This window comes from Oncorhynchus keta, chromosome 28, assembly GCF_023373465.1.
Source record: "Oncorhynchus keta strain PuntledgeMale-10-30-2019 chromosome 28, Oket_V2, whole genome shotgun sequence".
NCBI classification, from domain to species: Eukaryota; Metazoa; Chordata; class Actinopteri; order Salmoniformes; family Salmonidae; genus Oncorhynchus; species Oncorhynchus keta.
This window is the reverse complement of record NC_068448.1, coordinates 64,367,441-64,382,988: the sequence shown is the minus strand read 5'-3', so window position 1 is coordinate 64,382,988 and position 15,548 is coordinate 64,367,441. Positions and strand designations below refer to the sequence as shown.

At 42.5% G+C, this 15,548-nt stretch overlaps 1 protein-coding gene across 2 annotated transcripts; it reads left to right on the top strand.

Moving 5' to 3' along the window:
• The first annotated feature begins 1,764 nt into the window (after positions 1–1,764).
• Positions 1,765–14,909, top strand: pex2 (peroxisomal biogenesis factor 2). Of its 2 annotated transcripts, none has more exons than XM_035761084.1 (3): positions 1,765–1,902; positions 13,057–13,550; positions 13,821–14,909. In XM_035761084.1, the coding sequence occupies exons 1-3, from the start codon at positions 1,899–1,901 to the stop codon at positions 14,304–14,306; spliced, it is 984 nt and encodes a 327-aa protein (XP_035616977.1). In that variant the 5' UTR covers positions 1,765–1,898; the 3' UTR covers positions 14,307–14,909. The 2 variants fall into 2 exon arrangements, with proteins under 2 accessions (XP_035616977.1, XP_052339518.1); XM_052483558.1 differs by lacking the exon at positions 1,765–1,902 and adding an exon at positions 2,486–2,627.
• Positions 14,910–15,548: the final 639 nt, after the last annotated feature.

The following is a 15,548-nucleotide window of genomic DNA, read 5'->3' as shown; positions in this document are numbered from 1 at the left end:
AGATATCTCCAGTACTGGACCAATTGACCAAAGTCCATCTTCGAAACCTTGTTACATTTCCTTTGATGTACAGCCCCCTGACTTACAGGCTGTGTCTAAATGATCTCACATGACAAGCCCTGACGATTAGAATGCTTTTAAACAAGGCTGCCGGTCCACGTCTCTGTTTCAGCTGCTCAGATGGACGACTAATGTAATTTACCACCTGTTACAAGTGCTGTGGCTTCATAAAACCAGCTCTGTGCTTCCCTCTGTTATTTGTCTAGCAATAATCATCATGATTGTGCTCACTGACTGTAGATACTGTTTTGTTCTTTTTTATTTGTCACAATTGGTTACAGAGAAGGAGTAGGTATATGCAGAGGACAGAGAGCTAAACTTAATGCAGTAACTTGAGTGGCCTTGTCCAAGTGGCTACCTGGCTATGTTGCCAGCTTGCTCTAATGTTATGTGAATTGACATAACGCCATATATTGTAGCAGTTGAGAGTGGGTCACACGGTCTTAAACTGGCAGCAACCATGCCAATGGTGGGGTTACGGTTGAGGTTATTTATGGAATTAGGTTAAGGTGAGAAAACGGTTAGGGTTAGCTAAAATGCAAGACATTTTTTTTACGTCAATTTGACATAAACTGTATCCCATCTAGCTATGACCATAATGAAAACATGATGATAGAAAATGACCTGCTGTGGAATTAAGTGACACTTCACCTACCTGTAAAATGTCCTCATTAGTGCCCCCTCTTGTGTCAAACTCTAGGCGTCTTAACCTCTCCTCATACAGCCCCTTGAACTCATCCAGGAGGTGTTTCATGTTCTTGGTAACAGGACAGTGAATGATCCCACCACCATGATCAGCATCAACTCTTGACGTCGAGATGCTCTGCTGTGGCTTGTCACTTTTGTGACCAGACCCCTGTGATTTTTCCCCGGATAGAGTGGACTTTTTGCTCTTATAATCCATTTTACTAGTTCGTCTCACTGAAAACTATCTTTTCGGTTAACTTGCTAAAACATTACTCAAATGACCTCACACGTATTCATTATCTAACGTTAGCTTGCTAGCTATCATGCTTTGTTTATCATCACTCAGAGTTGCTCTCTTCTTGTTTCGGTCTGTTGTCTCGATAACTATGCTGTATAATGACAAACAAAACTCTACTGTCAACCTTGGCTTTATAGACATGGTTTTTCAAAAAATAGTATACTTTCCATGTGTATCGTTAAAAAGTCAAAGTGATTGGAGAAAAGCTGGTTGTTAGGTCGGTAACTACAACCATCAGTTTCCAGTTTTGACGTGTGCGAGAAGCTAGTAGCCCGCCCTTTGAAGGGATACGATTGGCTCAAGCAGCTTTCCGTCTGCAAATGTGCAGTATTGATTGATCGAGATACTGCAACGTCATCGTCGACTGAGCTAATTTGAGGTATCTTCCCTCATGCACTTTATGCTTCCCGCCGTGATTTTAATATTTACCTCGCTGTTGCGTTACACGTTTGTTCAGTTTCAATAAAAGGGGCTTTATTGACTAGTGAAACATATCAAATGTCATAGTATGTCTATATACAGTGTTGTAATGATGTACAAAGGGGGAAATATAAACATAAATATCGGTTGTATTTACAATGGTATTTGTTCTTCACTAGTTGCCCTTTCCTTGTGGCAACAGGACACAGAAATCTTGTTGCAGTGACGGCACACTGTGGTATTTCACCCAATAGATATGACAGTGTGCACCATCGCTTAATCAGCGACCTGATGCAATTGGCTAAACATGCTTGCTGCTGGGCACTCATTTGTCGATTGGCCCGTTCGCTTTTAGAGGAGTGGTTAGCGTTGACAACCCGGAAATGAAGTGCGTTCACATCTAGGTGACAAACGGTCGATTTCAAGCAAAACAATGGGTAAATATCGGTCCCCTTTATGTCATATGAAATACAATCCATTGCCAAGTTATATTGGCTGCATATTCCAATTACGTTTAAACGGCAATCGATATATTTGCGCGAGATATATTGCGAACAGTGGGCAATGCATATGCTACTTCGTTGGAATGTATGCTCATGTGCCATGTCTTCTTCTGTGCTTTGATTTGCATTATGTACAGTTCAGTATCGATGAGCTGTGTCGCTTTCAAACACTATCCACTGCACACTATCAAAATGACAGTACAGCGGTCAAGCTGGGGAGCTGGGGTTCACTAGGAACGAAACGGGGGACCTATCTGAATCTGTCCAATATAAACTGTTTTCGTTGCAAAACGCTACTCTTTGGACTAATGATTACATCACTGGTGTGTATAAATTACGTATTGCAATGGGAACCGTTTAAGAACCAAACGGAAGCAAATATAGGAAAAGGGAGGGACCTACCTGAATTTGTCCAATAGAAACTCTCGTTTCGATGCAAACCGTCTCCCCTTTGGCGTAAACGGTTTCTGTTGCAAACCGTTTGCAACGGATGAAAGGTTCTGCAACAATCGACGTAATTAATACAAACGTGTACTACATTTATTTGCTAGAAATTCCAATGACGTGTTTCACCTTGACAGCAAGCTGCAGTTGTATCATGACAAGGGCTGGGAATTGCCAGGGACATCAAGATCCAGATATTATCAAGATAATATCAGGTACATCAGGTACTTAGGTGTCGATAGGATATGTATTGTGATTGGATTTTCAAAACATATTGTTCACCATATGCCTGCTGCAGAGAGACCAGAGAGAGCCATGAGAAAACGAGTTTTTATCAGTCGTGGAAATAAAAGTGCTGAAAACTAATTGGCTCCCCATTTAAAAAAGAGGATGGAGAACACGCTGTGAAGGAAAAAATACTGGGGTTTTGGTGCAGGTACAGCCAACTAGCGGCAAAATAATATTGCAATATTGTGAAAAATATATAATACGATATATATCCTCAAAAATAACAATATTTAACTGTATCAATTTTCCCCATCACTAATCATGACCTTAATACCTATTACTTGAATATCATCCGAACACCACTTGAATATCAAGATTAATCCAACCACCGACTGTAATGTTTACAAAAAATGATATATATATATATATATATATATATAGTACCAATCAAAAGTTTGAACACACCTACTCATTCTAGGGTTTTTCTTTATTTGTACTATTTTCTACATTGCAGAATAATAGTGACGGCATCAAAACTATGAAATAACATGGAATCATGTAGTAAAGCAAAAAAAAGTTTTACTTTAAATTTGAGATTCTTCATGAGGTGGCCACCCTTTGCCTTGATGACATCATTTGCACACGCTTGGCATTCTCTCAACCAGCTTCACGAGGTAGTCACCTGGAATGCTTTTCAAATAACAGGTGTGCCTGTTAATTGTCAGTATTATGGCAAGAACAGCTCAAATAAGCAAAAAGAAACGACAGTCCATCATAAGTTTAAGACATGAAGGTCAATCAATCTGGAAAATTTCAAGAACTCTGAAAGTTTCTTCAAGTGCAGTAGCAAAATCCATCAAGTGCTATGAAGCGCTATGATAGCTTTCATGAGGACCGCCACAGGAAAGGAAGACCCAAAGTTACCTCTGCTGCAGAGGATAAGTTCATTAGAGTTACCAGCCTCAGAAATTGCAGCTCAAATAAATGCTCCACAGAGTTCAAGTAACAGACACATCTCAACTTCAACTGTTCAGAGGAGGCTGCATGAATCAGGCCTTCATGGTCGAATTGCTGCAAAGAAACCACTACTGAAGGACACCAATAAGAAGAAGAGACTTGCTTGGGCAAAGAAACTTGAGCAATGGACATTAGACCGGTGGGAATCTGTCCTTTGGTCTGATGAGTCCAAATTTGTGATTTTTGGTTCCAACTGCTGTGTCTTTGTGAGATGCAGAGTAGGTGAACGGATGATCTCCGCATGTGTGGTTCCCGCCGTGAAGCATGGAGGAGGAGGTGTGATGGTGTGGGCTTGCTTTGCTGGTGACACTGTCAGTGATTTATTTTGAATTCAAGGCACACTTAACCAGCATGGATACCACAGCATTTTGCAGCGATATGCCATCTCATCTGGTTTGCACTTAATGGGACTATCATTTGTTTTTCAGCAGGATAATGACCCGACACACCGTCAGGCTGTGTAAGGGCTATTTGACCAAGAAGGAGAGTGATGGATTGCTGCATCAGATGACCTGGCCTCCACAATCACCTGACTTCAACCCAATTGAGATGGTTTGGGATACGTTGGACTGCAGTGTGAAGGAAAAGCAGCCAACAAGTGCTCAGCATATGTGGGAACTCCTTCAAGACTGTTGAAAAGCATTCCAGGTGAAGCTGGTTGAGAGAATGCCAAGATTGTGCAAAGCTGTCATCAAGGCAAAGGGTGTCTACTTTGAAGAATGTGAAATCTAATATATTTTTGGTTACTACATGATTCCATGTGTGTTATTTCATAGTTTTGTTATCATCACTATTATTCTACAATGTAGAAAATGGTAAAAATAAAGATAAACCCTTGAATGAGTAGGTGTGTCCAAACTTGACTGGTACTGTATATATAGTGAATACTGTATATACTGTATATATGCTATATTATAACAGGAATTATCCCCATAGGTATTAATTAGTGTACTGTACATTTGGTTATTGCAGTAGGCTATACTGTCATTTCAGCATAAAGCTTATCTCACTCCAGGCCAGTCTAAAAGCAGAGAGAGAAAGAGATGTCATTATTTCTGTACAGTAGGTGATTTTATTGATTTTCAAGAGGCCACTCACTCCATCCCTATCCCCTCAATCATCGTCCTCTATTCTATTCATTTAAAAAAAAATCTATCTCTCTTTTACAATGACTCTGTAGCTGGCCATTTTGCCTCGTGCCAACCTAATCCTCTGACTGATTATCACGTAATGCTCTTGCCTTATTATCAAAATGGAGGAGCTTTGCGTTTTTTGTTAAATGGCTGATATGTGTAGACTTTACGAATTAAGAACTCGGAATGAGTGTTGTTATCAAGAGAATCTAGAGCAGATGATTACACTGGATGAGAGAGAGAGAGAGAGAACACTTAGCATATTGAGTGGGTTTTTAAGGGAATTTGTGAAGTTAAACTGGGGTGTGATCTCAGCTAGAGGTCAAGAGGTCAGCTATAGATTTCTCTAACAGGCATTAACATGGACACGGCTTTGTCTGCTGCACTCATTTGAAAAAGCTCTCTACACTCAGACCCTGTCCTCTAAAAGGGTTGTTCAGTCGGAATGTTTGTAATGAATCCAAAGTTCAAATGTCGGCAGGGGTAGTCGTCTGACAGGCTGTGTTTGAACTTGGTTCGTCTAGCCTAAAAGCCTCAACACTCTGTTAGCCTGCTGAGCTGAAGCCTAGGCATTTGCTTGGGGAGCTAACGCAAGCCTTCAGGCCTCAGACGAGTTTAGGCTACTCATCACCCCAGCACGTTTCTGTGAAGGGTTTTTACTGTGATGAGAGACTGCTCCAGACATGAGCACATCTTTTAACAGCATTCCTTGTCCGCTTTAGAGAGAAAAAAAAACAGTGCTTGGGTCTTCACAAGCCAGGGTCTGTCTGGCACTCTGGCACGTTAAGCATTCCATTTCCTCAATCGTTTTTAATTGCTGTATACAACTGATGAAACATGAGAACAAAAGTTTGCACATCATCGTTTGTCTTCTGTCATGCATTAGTTGATCAAAAATTCTTAACGCTACACATTTTATTTGCATGAGGTTAGGCCACAGCAGTTGCGCATTACTTCATCAGACACAACTAAAAATGTCTCATTCATTAACTGTTCTTACTTCACCATTCAATGCACTTCCTTGGCCTCCTAAATGTTTCATGAGTTTTTAAGTTGTTTTCCTGCAAACCCTGCTGTACTTATTACTCATACAAGCTTTGTATCTTCCACCTTTGTACTCACAAAATCAATTAATTCTCCTAAATAATTTACGTTCTGAGCAAACCAGATTAAGCAGAGCACAAATCTTTGTGTCAGGCAGAAGTGATATTTTTTTTCAGGCATTAACTAGGCCCCCCTCGCCCTCTGGCTCTCTATGGTGTTAGGTAGAGAGTTGCAAAATTTATTAAACTTTCAATAAATTCCCTGGTTTTCCCAAAATCCGAGTTAGAGGTTTCCCGGAATCAGGAGGGAATAAGCAGGAAATCTGGGATCCTCCAACCAGGATTTCTGGAAATCCAGGGAATTTATTGAAAGTTCCAACCCTAGTCAGTTTGCAACCCTAGTCAGTTTGCAAACCTAGTCAGTTTGCAACCCTAGTTTTCGGTGAGTAGGGGAGTCCTGATTAAGCATTTGAGTGCAACACACACACACCAAGAGAGAGAGGGAGCCAGGGTCTAGGACCACTCTGTGCATTTACACGCATCTATTTTTTATGAAACAGACTCATAACAATTAGTCCTCTTACCGCCTGGCTAATCTTAGCATACCTGTAATGGCCATGACATCACTTTTTAAAAGTTCCAAAACTGACATTCTCATTAATTTTCATTGAGAAAACATTAGTAGGCCTAGCACTCTGGCCAGAGAGAAAAGAGCAATAAAGAGAGGAATAAAAGAGGTTTGAGTGCTTAGAATGGAAGGTTACATTCTCCAGACCTTTTACACAAATTCATTTACATGAGAGGAGAAATGTAGGCTGAGAGCCAAAGGCATATTCCACACAGTAGGAGAGCCAATTGTAACAGTTTATATTTTAGTTCAGAGAATGTAGGCTAACAAGCAAAGCTAACTGCCTTGGTTTTTGTGTACGAGAGTCTAAGCCAGGAGTTTGATGCATAATAATTGCATAATAATTGCTTATATACAAAGCCAGGCTTTGTATATATATATATATATATATATATATATATATATATACACAGTGCCTTGCGAAAGTATTCGGCCCCCTTGAACTTTGCGACCTTTTGCCACATTTCAGGCTTCAAACATAAAGATATAAAACTGTATTTTTTTGTGAAGAATCAATAAGAAGTGGGACACAATCATGAAGTGGAACGACATTTATTGGATATTTCAAACTTTTTTAACAAATCAAAAACTGAAAAATTGGGCGTGCATAATTATTCAGCCCCTTTACTTTCAGTGCAGCAAACTCTCCAGAAGTTCAGTGAGGATCTCTGAATGATCCAATGTTGACCTAAATGACTAATGATGATAAATACAATCCACCTGTGTGTAATCAAGTCTCCGTATAAATGCACCTGCACTGTGATAGTCTCAGAGGTCCGTTAAAAGCGCAGAGAGCATCATGAAGAACAAGGAACACCAGGCAGGTCCGAGATACTGTTGTGAAGAAGTTTAAAGCTGGATTTGGATACAAAAAGATTTCCCAAGCTTTAAACATCCCAAGGAGCACTGTGCAAGCGATAATATTGAAATGGAAGCAGTATCAGACCACTGCAAATCTACCAAGACATGGCCGTCCCTCTAAACTTTCAGCTCATACAAGGAGAAGACTGATCAGAGATGCAGCCAAGAGGCCCATCACTCCGAATGAATTGCAGAGATCTACAGCTGAGGTGGGAGACTCTGTCCATAGGACAACAATCAGTCGTATATTGCACAAATCTGGTCTTTATGGAAGAGTGGCAAGAAGAAAGCCATTTCTTAAAGATATCCATAAAAAGTGTAGTTTAAAGTTTGCCACAAGCCACCTGGGAGACACACCAAACATGTGGAAGAAGGTGCTCTGGTCAGATGAAACCAAAATGTAAATTTTTGGCAACAATGCAAAACGTTATGTTTGGCGTAAAAGCAACGCAGCTCATCACCCTGAACACACCATCCCCACTGTCAAACATGGTGGTGGCAGCATCATGGTTTGGGCCTGCTTTTCTTCAGCAGGGACAGGGAAGATGGTTAAAATTGATGGGAAGATGGATGGAGCCAAATATAGGACCATTCTGGAAGAAAACCTGATGGAGTCTGTAAAAGACCTGAGACTGGGACGGAGATTTGTCTTCCAACAAGACAATGATCCAAAACATAAAGCAAAATCTACAATGGAATGATTCAAAAATAAACATATCCAGGTGTTAGAATGGCCAAGTCAAAGTCCAGACCTGAATCCAATCGAGAATCTGTGGAAACAACTGAAAACTGCTGTTCACAAATGCTCTCCATCCAACCTCACTGAGCTCGAGCTGTTTTGCAAGGAGGAATGGGAAAAAATGTCAGTCTCTCGATGTGCAAAACTGATAGAGACATACCCCAAGCGACTTACAGCTGTAATCGCAGCAAAAGGTGGCGCTACAAAGTATTAACTTAAGGGGGCTGAATAATTTTGCACGCCCAATTTTTCAGTTTTTGATTTGTTAAAAAAAGTTTGAAATATCCAATAAATGTCGTTCCACTTCATGATTGTGTCCCACTTGTTGTTGATTCTTCACAAAAAAATACAGTTTTATATCTTTATGTTTGAAGCCTGAAATGTGGCAAAAGGTTGCAAAGTTCAAGGGGGCCGAATACTTTCGCAAGGCACTGTATATATATATATATTTATATAATTATGCCTCAGTGATCAGAAAAGGATAGGGATAACATCACTATTATGTGTCCTGTCCTTTGGGGATCAAGACACCCACCCCCGTTCCCTCTCTGTCTCTTGTCCTAAAGGTGCCATCCCTGGCACTATGTCTAAACCGAAGGTCAAGATGACAGTCTAGCCACCCTCCCAAATTCCCTTGATTCCTTCGAGCCTTGCTTGGAGCTGAGCTGCTATGTTCTCTTCAGGAATGTCCTGTCCAGTTGTGACAACCAGACAGACTCAAGGTCAGAGTGTTGTCATTGAGCAGTTTGTGCTTATCTGTTTTCACTCTGGGTTTTTTCTTCTTTTTTTTTCCTATCCCTTTTTCCATCAGTAGATCGTAGCCGACAGGATGATGCCTAGGGGTGGGGGTGACAGTTGATATGCCGCAATCTTATCTGTCACTCATTCGTCACTTTGCGCCAGTTGTCCTAAGCCCTGATTTGAGCAGCAGACTACAGCTTGGATGCCGCGGAGCGCTCATGTTTTTATCCTATTATTTGTCATGGTGCAGGAGTGGTTTTTGCTCCATATAAACCCTTTGTGCTAGCCTTGTTGTTGTGGCAGTATATCCATATGTTGTGTATTGACATTGTCCTAGTAATGATTCATTTGGCCTCAGAATTCCCTAAATCTCTAAATATCCCCAAAATGCTGTTGTTTGAAGCAATCTTAAATATAGAATTTAAAAATCATTACATTTACCCCATGAAATGTGTAGGCTTCTAGATTTTTACTTGTTTTGTATTGATTTCAGAACTAGGCCTATAGTAGATAACTTTAGGCAATAACCCACACTCAGTCAGTCAGTCCTCTCTCTCACTCTCACTCTACTCACTCACCAGCTCCAGGAGAGGGCATTCTCCCTGTGTTGATCCATTATGAAGTCGATGGCTCCTGTTCAATGCTTGAACATAATCTTTGTGCGTGTGTGTGTGTGTGTGTGTGTGTTTGCTCTTTCATGCCTCTGTAAGTGTATGTCCTTTATTTACAATAGGCCTAACCACTGCCCATTGATCGGTGACTTCTGACCATTACATAAGAGCCATAGATTTCCAGTTCTGTGGTGAAAGCCCTGTAAATTTCACTACTTCATTTTTATAGGCAGAGAGTATTGACTGAAGTGTGGGGCTGTTATGTATTTGGCATATAGCTGAGAGTCTGAGGGTAGCTGTCAATAGTAATCCTGCTATTGATGTGTGTGTGTGTGTGTGTGTGTGTGTGTGTGTGTGTGTGTGTGTGTGTGTGTGTGTGTGTGTGTGTGTGTGTGTGTGTGTGTGTGTGTGTGTGTGTGTGTGTGTGTGTGTCTAGAAGACGTTACAGTGGCCTGACTCTAACATCTCTCTCATCCTCTTACATCATAATTACATTAATATTGACAAGCCCCTGACAATAGCCACAGTACTATTGATAGCCGGCTGTCAATACTGTGTTCCCAAATAAAACATTTTCATTCATAACTTGTCAACTGCTCAATAACAGCGTTGAAGGGAGTACCAGGCCAGGGGATTCTCCCAAGAGGGAGGGAAGGAGGAAGGGATGGAGAGAGGGGGCTATTTCTCACACTTGGCACTGTGTGGCTATTTGGCGCTGTGGACCTGTGGATTATCTCCGTATGTCCCTGCCTGCCTACCTGATTGACACACACACATGCAGGCATGCGCATACGCCCACACTGAGGCAGTGCATACAAACGTGAGGCTACTACTTCATTTGTTTCTCAGTAGAGCTTTGAGATCATTTGAATGAAAGCACGATACAAATTAAGTGTATTATTATTTACCAAGGGCCAATTATGCTTAGCTATGTCACCTAAATGATGTGACATATCAAATTAGGTTATATATATTAGAATCTTTATGTAATTATTTGATATTCACCTACCGGTACTTATTTTCTTGTAAGTTTTAGGCTACTTTATAAATTAAATTCTAACATTCGTATAATAGACATTGTATGCCGCACTCGTAAATAGTGTCATGAATTAAATTAAACTTGAATGACTTTTTTCCTTTAAAATGTCACCTATTTCATTCATTTCTAAATGTAACTGGGTGGTACTGTATCATCTGAAGTCTATTGAAACATCATGAATGCAGGATGTTCTTATGGACCAAAATAAACTCTAAGCACCGCAGTGCTGCTTATTAGAATGTAACTCGGTCTAAATGTCACAACTGACCCCTTCAGTCAAAGCTGCCATATTTCCATTCCAGAGCTGAAATCTCTTAAAGCCACGTAACAAATCCTGTTCACCACAAAGGTCTGTCTCTTTTTCTCTCCTTCAGCCTTTCATTTCTAAACCATTTCATTTGGGGTGGGGGGGGGGTGGGGGGGTAGAGAGAGATAAACCAAGGACGATACAAACATGGACTCACACAGACACACTCAGTGAGGAGTCATCCAGACGTCACAGTGGTGGGATCTCATATAGAGTCCACCGGGGAGTGAAATAGTTCCATATTGGCAGATGGTTACGGTGTAGCCAAGACTGCGCCATTAGGCTAATCCCTGTTGATGTGATTCTTCCGCACAACCCTATCTCGGCTAAGACCGTGTGTGTGTGTGTGTGTGTGTGTGTGTGTGTGTGTGTGTGTGTGTGTGTGTGTGTGTGTGTGTGTGTGTGTGTGTGTGTGTGTGTGTGTGTGTGTGTGTGTGTGTGTGTGTCTTAAGACCCCATGTGCCTCCGCATTGCAACACTCAAAGGCCACATTTAGGATGGGTTTTACATGTGAAACGTGATTTCAGATCCACTATAAAAATGCATAATAGGATGGACTTCTCATCTTAAAGGAGAATTGAGCTTTTTTACAACCAAATCTACATTTTGAATGTAAATAGCATGTAATAGAGGGTCCAGACACTTTTGTGTTGTTGTTGCAATTTCACTTGTTTTTGAGAAACCTACCCCCCCCTCCAACCAGTGATTTTAAATCCTCATCCCCGTTGTGGCAGTAAAGGGGATCTGAAAAAACATGAGCAGAGGCTCCAAAAACACCCAAATACGTCCTTTTAGAAACTGAAACGCTGTCAGTATGGTGATGTAGGTCTTTACATGTTGTACACATGAAATTGTCATTCCGAACTTTATCTGCAATGTTGTATTCCATTTTGTTGCGACTCGAGCTGAGGCATGCAAAATTCCTGAGATATTCCCTCTGTCCAGTGTCTGTTCTTTTGCCCATCTTAATCTTTTATTTTTATTGGCCAGTCTGAGATATGTCTTTTTCTTTGCAACTCTGCCTAGAAGGCCAGCATCCCGGGGTCGCCTCTTCACTGTTGACGTTGAAACTGGTGTTTTGTGGGTACTATTTAATGAAGCTGCCAGTTGAGGACTTGTGAGGCGTCTGTTTCTCAAACTAGACAATCTAATATACTTGTCCTCTTGCTCAGGTGTGCACCGGGGCCTCCCAATCCTATTCTGGTTAGAGACAGGTTGCGCTGTTCTGTGAAGGGAGTAGTACACAGTGTTGTACCAGATCTTCAGTTTCTTGGCAGTTTCTCGCATGGAATAGCCTTCATTTCTCAGAACAAGAATAGACTGATGAGTTTCGGGAAGAAAGTTCTTTGTTTCTGGCCATGTTGAGCCTGTAATCGAACCCACAAATGCTGATGCTCCAGATACTCAACTAGTCTAAAGAAGGCCAGTTTAATCTTTTTAGTTTCCTGAGGGGGAATAGGCTTTGTCGTGCCCTCTTATCGGTTGTCTTGGTGTGTTTGGACTAGAGGTCGACCGATTAATCGGATTAATCAGGGTCGATTTCAAGTTTGCATAACAATTGAAATCTGTATTTTTGCCCGCCAATTTGCCGATATACTGACAGCGTTTCAGTTTCTAAAAGGATGTATTTGGGTGTTTTTGGAACCTTTTTTAGAATTCCTGTACTACACAACAAGGATGAGGAAATTAATCGCTGATTGCGTTAAGTTTCTCAAAAACAAGTGAAATCTGGACCTTTCTATAACATGGCATTTACAAAACAATGTATTTGGTTGTAAAAAAGCAACTTCTCCTTTTGAGATTTTGGCAATGCAGACTTTATCTACAGTACTTCCTCAGTCAGATGAAATCAGGGATACTATTTTTATGTCTCTTGTGTACAGTTTGAAGGAAGTTGCTGGCTAGCGTTAGGGCAAAGACTGGACATCTATATGACAGCTAGAATGCCAGCTGTTCCTGTAGACTTCGTCATTGCACTTAGCATTGGCTCGCAAAACTACCTCGAACTTCCTTCATTCTGGATGCAGAGACATTCAAATTGTGTCCACGAGTTCATCGGACTTAGGGGAAGTACATAAAGGGCTTCATTGCCAAAATGTCAAATTATCCCTTTGCATCTGGTCCCTCTCAAGGTTTTGTCCTTCCAAGACAGTTTATTCTTGCCAAAAGTTTGAAGTCTTTCTTTGGGGATTTAGGCCTATGTTACTGTGGAGCACCTTTGATAAATCAATTGTATTGCATACTGTATGTATGTGATGTAGCCTACAAGTACCATTTTTTATTCTCATCTTCTTCAGCTTCTACCGGAGGAGCCCATCCCCCACCAGAGGGAGGTTCAGGTCCAGACCCTCAGACTCCTGTCTTGAGGATCAACCAGCTGGATGCCTTTGAGCTGGACTCTGCTCTGGACCAGCTGGTGTGGAACCAGTTCTCCCAGTGTTTCCAACACTTCCGCCCAGGCCTGCTCACTCCCGTGGAGCCTGAACTCAAGGCCCTGCTCCAGCTCCTTCTCTGGAGGTTCACAGTCTACCCCAACAGTGCAACGGTGGGCCAGTCTATGATGAACCTCCGTTACCACAACACTCTGTCACTATCCCAGCACTACAGGGCCCTGAGCAGGAGACAGAGGCTGGGCCTGGCCCTGCTGACAGTCGGCCCCCGCTGGCTGACGGAGCGATCCCACAGCTTGCTCCTCTCCCTGGGGTTGGGGCTGGGCGGCAGTCTCCCGGCCAATGGAGGTCTGCGTCTGGGACTGCGTCGAGTTCTTTCTCTGATCACCGGCCTTACCCAGGTAGGGTCATAAAGTAAAGTTCTGAGTTTTGATTGGCTAGCTTAGCGTTTTCCATACTTCGTCCTCGGGACCCCAAGGCATGCACGTTTTGGTTTTTGACCGAACACTTCACAGCTGATTCAAATTATCAAAGCTTGATGATTAGTTGAGTATTTGAATCGGCTGTGTAGTGCTCGGACAAAATCCAAAACATACAGCTCTTGGGGTCCCGAGGACCGAGTTTGGGAAACCCTGGTCTAGCTGTTACTCATGCTGCTGATATCTCCCCAGGTAGCCAATCTGATCAACTTCCTGGTGTTCCTGAGGAAGGGGCGCCACCCATCTCTGACAGAAAGGATCCTGGGTATCCGTGCGGTGTTCACTAAGCCCCAGGCGGTCCGGGATGCAGCCTTCCAGTACATGAATAGAGAGCTGCTGTGGCACGGCTTCGCTGAGTTCCTCATCTTCCTCCTCCCTCTAGTCAACATGAGGAAGATCAAGACAACCATGTATTCACTTCTCTACCCCCTAGGAGTGGGTGAGGGAGGGGAGGAGGGGGTGAGAGAGGGCTCAGCGGTTTGGAAGGAGTGTGCTCTGTGTGGGGAGTGGCCTACCATGCCTCACATGGTAGGTTGTGGTCATGTGTTCTGTTACTACTGCGTCAAGAGTCACTCCATCGCCGACGCCTACCTGACATGTCCTAAGTGTGGCGTAGAAGTCGGGGAGGCAAAGGCTGTCAAACTGCAGATCGAGATTACTGACATCCACGCTAGATGATAATGTCACATCCAGTCACGGAAACACACACAACACGTGTTTACTTGTAAAGTGAGCTTTTGGTGACACTCAAGGTCACAGTGAATGGACTTCAATACACAGTGTCTATAGAAAAAATGACATTTACACATGCACACACACAAACACAGACAGACATTCAGAAATACACACACACACACACACAAAGGGTCTCAGAGGGGCCCTTTAACTGAGCAAGGTTTCTTTGCTTAAGATACTCTGGGTGACGATGGAAGATGCACTGGAAAGGTAAGATGATGATGACTGAGATTCAGTCTGTTGTATGAACAGACAGGGCCTGTCTGCCCATGTATAATGTATGTGAGCACACACTCACTGACCATCATGCTCCTGTTGCCCCTCCATTCCTACTGTTAGACTTTGGACAGACCTGTTTGTTCACACAGCTCTGAGTGACTGTTGGAGAAACACTGAGCATATATTTGATGAAGAAATGTGTTGATTTTTGCCCCAAATTGGCCTTGTGCTGCTCTGTTCTGTTCAAATGGGAATATTTGTTCTGATGAAAAATGCAAAAACATGACTGACGGGACTAATAAATAATGGATGATTTTCTGTTGCTCATCACCGCTAACGAAATTTGCATCTGTTTGTATTTGTGCCTAAATTCTGTTCATTAAAATGTAGTCAATTTAATTAATACCCAAATAATGACCCCATTTAATGGGTGTTTCTTGTTTTAAAGTGAAGAGAGAAATTTAGGAAAGTTATAACATACACGCTTCTCCCCATCTCTCCTTCTCTTCCCTTCTCTCCTCTCCCTCTGCTCTCTCCCTCTGGTCTCTCCATCTGCTCTCTCCCTCTGGTCTCTCCTTCTCTTCCCTTCTCTCCTCTCCCTCTGCTCTCTCCCTCTGCTCTCTCCCTCTGGTCTCTGCCTCTGCTCTCTCCCTCTGGTCTCTCCTTCTCTTCCCTTCTCTCCTCTCCCTCTGCTCTCTCCCTCTGCTCTCTCGATCTGCTCTCTCCCTCTGGTATCTCCCTCTGCTCTCTCCCTCTGGTCTCTCCTTCTCTTCCCTTCTCTCCTCTCCCTCTGCTCTCTCCCTCTGCTCTCTCCCTCTGGTCTCTCCTTCTCTTCCCTTCTCTCCTCTCCCTCTGGTCTATCCTTCTTTTCCCTTCTCTCCTCTCCCTCTGCTCTCTCCCTCTGGTCTCTCCTTCTCTTCTCTCCTCTCCCTCTGCTCTCTCCCTCTGGTCTCTCCTTCTCTTCCC